Source organism: Syngnathus acus, chromosome 17 (genome assembly GCF_901709675.1).
Source record: "Syngnathus acus chromosome 17, fSynAcu1.2, whole genome shotgun sequence".
Taxonomy (NCBI): Eukaryota; Metazoa; Chordata; class Actinopteri; order Syngnathiformes; family Syngnathidae; genus Syngnathus; species Syngnathus acus.
This window is the reverse complement of record NC_051102.1, coordinates 7,754,830-7,761,025: the sequence shown is the minus strand read 5'-3', so window position 1 is coordinate 7,761,025 and position 6,196 is coordinate 7,754,830. Positions and strand designations below refer to the sequence as shown.

Below are 6,196 nucleotides of genomic sequence, written 5' to 3'. Positions count from 1 at the left end.
AGTTTCTGGTATAGTCTGGCGCCGGTGCGGTCATACAGAGAGGGGAGGGGGGCAGCGGACACAGGGAGGGGACGAGGATGGTCGGCGATGCGGTTGTCCTCCTGCTGCTGTCCCATTGCTTGTCCCGCGTCCTGTCCCAGATCCCAGACCCCGAGGTAAGACCACCGCTATCTTCATCATCTTCCTCCTCCAACAGGTCATCTGACAAGCAAACGTGTTGTTTTGATCTTCTTGGGATTATTGCTGTCAATGTGTTTACTCAGATTGCTCGCCAGGTCCATTATTGAGCGAGGGTTGCTATTGATGTGCAATACAATGGGAGAGCGAAACCCAAGTTTTACATCAACACACATTCCTGCAATGATGCCCAATGCGAAAATGATTCAAATAGAATGGAAATAATGTGAAGGCTGAGTCGATTCAGGGGTCAAGCATAAAACCTTTGTAGCCAATTTTAAGCCGTGGTTTTTGGGAAGAAGCTGTTTCCTCCATTTAAATGCCTGAAGTAACATTTTGGATAGTCAGGGTAGTTTTAATTGAGTATTTTTATTAAAAAGACTACTTTAGTACTCATTTGAATTAATTTCACCAAATGGAGCCAGACAGTCACACGATCGGCCCACAACAGTTTCAAATTGATGCAATCAAATTCGGCTGCTGTAAAATAACACGCTTGTTTTTCTCTTTATCGGAGCTTGTGCCTTAAAAAACATTTCTAATCGCCGGCATGTATGTATTATTGTGGTCTTTTGCAGCTGCATGGTGTTTTTGTGTGTACTTTTTTTATCTGTTGTGTTTATACCTTGAGCAAGCTCGAGGTTAACATGCTAATCGCGCCGCATGACACTCTCCCTCGCAAGGGATGCAATTTACATAACCCAAGTTATTTAAGTCACGCTGAATATCTTCATTAAGGCTCATTTGAATGTTGGGAGTGAGAAAGAGCTGATTGCTGCTCTCTTCAATTCAAGTGTTCAATGATTTTTAGAAAATGTGATTATTTTATATTTTCTTTTTTTGATGATTGCTTTAAGAAACAACCCCAAAATTGCCAGCTCTCAAAAACCATGATCAGATCTTTGAATATGTGATTTGATGTGGTTTATTGTACCCCCTATTTGTGTTACATTGGACTTTCAAACAGAATTTATTATTATTATTATTATTATTATTTTTTTTTAAAACGTTTATTTCGAACATTAAAGAAATACAAGAAAAAAATAAAAATACAGAAAAATGATAACTCCATAGTACAATAGAATATAAAAGAAAAAAGATATTGCATTATAATTTTCCTTTATCGTAAAATCATATTTGTTCAAAAAGGGAGTAGAAGGAAGCCTAAGCTTATCTGACTCTACCCCATGTAACTACATGTTTCTATTTAATTCTGTCAAGAATTTGTCCATAGTCAATATATTAAAGAAAAAAAAACATATATACATTTTATACATATATATATCCATATATATATATATATATACATATATATATATACACTATATATTTTCTCATTAAAATACAAAAGCAACTTAAACAACTTCACAGCATGTTACGGTATCCCGTCAATATTTTGTCCTTATACATTTTTTTAAACTTAGGTAAGGTACTACAGTTCTTTAATTCGTCACTGCTGGTGTTCCATAATTCCACACCTCTAACTGTTATACAATGTAACTTTAAGTTTGTTCTCACCAAATTCAAACGAAACAGAAAAGATTAGACAAGTATAATTAATATAACAGTTGCAATGAAATTACAATGGTGGTATATTTGTTGCGACCTTGTTTTTCTTTATTTTCTAGCGCACCACTTAACAGTGTTGATGTATCGGCGACAGCAGCAAATGCAATAATAATTGGGCCTTTTCTGATCTATTGACCACCCAAGTACGATCAAGTCTTGAGTTTCCACCGCAGCTTCCTGACATCTAATTAAGTCGTTGCTATGCTACGCTATCCATTGATCTGTTCCACGGGTGTGCAAACTTTTTCCAAACAATCAATGATACTTATGTATTCTTCACATGCTTTGTGTTATATGTTGGGGATTGAAAAGTGAAACATTGCAGAGTGGAACGAGAGGTAGAAGAGCACACGAGTTGAAGTGGCGCCGATGTGCAGATTTCTAATTGAGCATAGACGTGTGTGCCATAGCTGTGACCGCATTGATAAACAAGGTGCTTCAGATAGATGAATACGTACAAAAAAAAAAAACTTTGGCAAGGGGGAAAAGAAATTTTTTTTTTTTCTTTTTCTATATACATACAAAATATTCATATATATTTTTTTGGTCTTCTCTTTTACCCACCAACAGCTTATACCCACAGACCCCCCCAAAAAGCCGGACCCTGTTACATCAGAGAGTGTGGTGTTTTGGGGGCTGCGCTTATGGCAGGTCATCGGCATCTTTGCTGTGTTTGTTTTAGCGATAGGTAAGTCGTGCATCTCCTCCTACAATTGAGTCGTGAATTGGTTTTACAAATTCCCATTGTCTGCCGGGTAAATAGTGGAGCAACAAATAATAACATAGCAAAAGTGACATCCATTTTCTTTATCTTTCTTTTAAGAGCATCTAATATTACTTCCTTCTTACTCTGTAGTCTGTATAATCTGCAGGACTACTATACTGCCCCCAGGTGGCAGGAGCAGGACAATGTCTTTTGGAACAAAACAAAACATGTGGCCAAACTGTTCAATTTCTTGACCTTCTGTTTCATAATGTCTTTACGCCATGTTGTGTAAAGTTGTTTTTAAATGACACCGTTATGCAATGCTTTGGCGTCACGAGACTTTTTCACAGCATGTGCGTGCCAGGTGGTGACACTCCACGGTTGCTCGTCTACCCGACCCGAGCTCAAACACAGCAGACTATTTATTAAAACAAGTCGTACGCTTGGCATTAATGACTTTACCACTCTCACACTGCACGAAATGATCTAATTAGACTCTAAAACGACGCATTTACGCCACTCCAATCCCGAGAATGACCTGTGCTTGGAATAAAACTAGATTTAATCGTCCTGTGGTGCTTTCAGGTTCTGCTCTCGATTCCATTGGCAGCCAGAAAGCCAGTTCTCTGGAGAGATTGCGTTATTGCTGCCATTAGCCGTCTTTCACGAAACAACTAGCACCTTGTCATTCCAAGCTTGGTGTTGTGTGTCGCGAGTCAATAAAGAACTCTGCCATTCTTGGGTCCGCTTGTACAATGACAATCTGGCAACAATCATTAAGTACAGTTCGGAGAGTGTCCTGTCACAAGTTAGCCCATAGCTTGAAGTAATAACCTTGGACGAATATACGTATCCGAAAATCGACCAAAGTACTCACAAACTTCTTCAATTAGAAAGATATGTATTAAAATAAAATATTAGTTTGGTCCTGGAGATGCAGCAAGTGCAACCCTGAATAGACTTGAGACATGACACCAAGCCACAAGTTGTCCCTCAGCCAAAGCCTTTTTCGAGATGCCATTTTGGTTTTTCTTTTATGATTGTGTGACAATTTATGGTGACTGGTGAAACCAAAACACCTCAAATAAAGATTAGCTTGCAAGCTAACATGCTACCGTGGCTATTCTTGGCTGTCAGATCGACAGTGGGCTCCTCCTTGGCATCGAGTCCTCACTTGGCAGTTTAAATAACAACACCAATCTGTTTTGTAAATTGTGGCATCCAGGGCAGATGTGTTTTCAGAGTAGAGGATTAGCTTGCTAACCACATGCTAGATGCTATCCTCATTTCCGTCTGGCTACGTTGTTATTGATTGTTTTAACCAACTGACCAAAATAAAACCACCAATCTTTTTCATTCTTCTCCTCTCTCCAGTGATCACACTGTGTTGCATTTTCAAATGTCGAATTCCAAGGACCAAAAAGGAAATCGAAGCGCGTCACGCGCAGCGACAGGCCGCCAAGAAATATGCCAACACATTGGAGACGGTGCCACCTCTTAACGAGTTGACAGAGGTGCCGGGATGTAAGTTGCCTCTGCCTTGCTTGCTTCTCTTACTTCCGTCATACTCCCTTTTCCTTCCTATGATTCCTCTTCTCTTCTCGTTTCTCCCTCCGTTGTGTTCACCGTCGTTGGCAGCTATTCCCGACGCGTCCGCTGTCCAGACGCTCTCCGAGCAGATCCAAAGCGAGAGTCGTACCGACAGTCAGCGCTCTCTGGTTGGCCTCGCTGAGGAGCAGGCCGCCTCGCTTCCTTTGCCGGAGACGGCGTGATCTTCTTCTTTCTTTTCCTCCGACTTTGTCATCACCTCTGTTACTCAGTCTGGGAAAATGGCATTGTGTTAAATTGTAACATTTAAACATACTCGTAGTCATCAAGTGTGAAGTAACAAAATCCCATTGGCCTTTTAGAAATGGGCCATAAATGCATTTAGTAATAAACAGGTAAATAAGAAGAACTTTATTCATAAAACATTTTTTTTCGTGTGTTTTTGAAAATAATTTAACCATCATAGTACTTAAAATAGTGACATGATTTTGGTATATTTATCCTATTCTGTCTGGTGATTGACTGTGAGCAGTCACATGGCTCTAATTCTTTACATCCATTGTAACTCAAGTTAAAATCAAATATAGTTGCTTGCCAAGTAGTTCGTAAATGCTTGCCAAATAGTGACCCCACCTCTCGTGTCAGTCATTGTTCCCTCTCAACAATGTCCTTGCCAAATAGTGAGCATGAAGTGCTACAAAGGTTACATTTAAGTTTTTTATTTTCTGTGTTTCTTTTGCAGGATATTCGTATTGTACGTATTACCCGTTAGTAGGTAGCCAATGTTAGCATAACAAACAGAAGGCGGATGCAAAGTGAAACATGATAACGTGGCGATGCTGCAAGTGGCTGGCGCATTTACAAATAAATCCAGTTATTCACACTCTCCTCTTGTGCTGTTCACTGAAATCAATACTGCCATTTTCACAAATGTCTTTAGCCCCGTGTGTGTGTTGACTGTGCTGTGCACCGCTTAAAAGCTGACAAATGAGGACTCGCATGTGTCTCCCCTAATTTTATTTCAGCAGTTGCACTTTTTAACTAGATGGATAGATGCATCTCCATTTCTACAAACTCAACTGACCGTGTCCTGGTACACAGGTACTTGTAAAATAATGACTGTTCCGGATTTTTCCTTCCACTTCAAAAAGGATCACGTCAAGTCATACTCAGCCAGTTTATTAGAATACACAGGCGACAGATGTGCCTTCATCACATGCCTCCTACTTAAGCAGATTTCATTTCAGCCTGCAATCTAAGCACCCCCTTGTTTATTGTCTATCTGTCCTGTTGCGCAGCTGCCAAAGCAGAGGACAAGAAGGAGGAAGATGCGGAGGCCGTGGCCACCGTCTCGGGTAAAGTGGACGCCAACCGAGGTGAGAGGAAGAGCAAGGAGGCGAGGAGGGAAGGAGGCAAGGGTGCCAAAGGTGACGAAGGGGAGCGGAAGAAAGCGGGAGCCGCCGACAAGGAAGGAGGCGGCCAAGGAAAAGGCAAGAAAACGGCAGAGAACGGAGACAGAGGAGCTAAAGGAGGTGGCAAGAAAGCTCCAAAGTGACTTTATGGACACAATAGTGGTCGGACCGAATGCAAAACAAACTATTTTCGTGACATGATTAAAAAAAAAAAAATCGTAAATGTGAGTTTTAAAAAAGCTTATATTGGCACTTCTTTTCTACTTAAATAAATCATCTCAGGAAACAGTGAATTAACACTTTTATTGTATTATTCAAAAGCCACATTGTAAACACGCATGTATGTACACTTGGCCTTTTATTTCCACGGCAACAGGATCCAAAAAGACAACAACAAGCAGACATTTTATACTTGCGCAAACTATGCTTCTTAGCTGCCAAACCATCGTTTGACATGATACAATCAGAACAGAGGACTGTATTAATATCTATCTTAATCATCTCGATAAAGTGCTCAAATACCATCATATTTTCCAGATGTTTATTTTGAATTAGCGACGGTCCATAGCTGTGACATTTTCATTTTCGATGTCTGGACAGTTGATTTTGCCTCTGATAAAGTTAAAGGCAGATTGGATCTGATCAAAAACAGTAGCTCACACTAAACGGAACGGAAGAAGAGTGAATTAGTTTTAAAAATGAAAAGATTAGACCGAACGGAAGGAAGGAAGGAAGGAAGGAAGGAAGGAAGGAAGGAAGGAAGGAAGGAAGGAAGGAAGGAAGG

At 40.2% G+C, this 6,196-nt stretch overlaps 1 protein-coding gene across 1 annotated transcript; it reads left to right on the top strand.

The window, feature by feature from the left end:
- tmie (transmembrane inner ear) lies at positions 1-5,705 on the top strand. Its single transcript, XM_037275783.1, has 4 exons — positions 1-155; positions 2,317-2,434; positions 3,827-3,976; positions 5,299-5,705. The coding sequence occupies exons 1-4, from the start codon at positions 78-80 to the stop codon at positions 5,553-5,555; spliced, it is 603 nt and encodes a 200-aa protein (XP_037131678.1). The 5' UTR covers positions 1-77; the 3' UTR covers positions 5,556-5,705.
- The last annotated feature ends 491 nt before the right edge of the window (positions 5,706-6,196 follow it).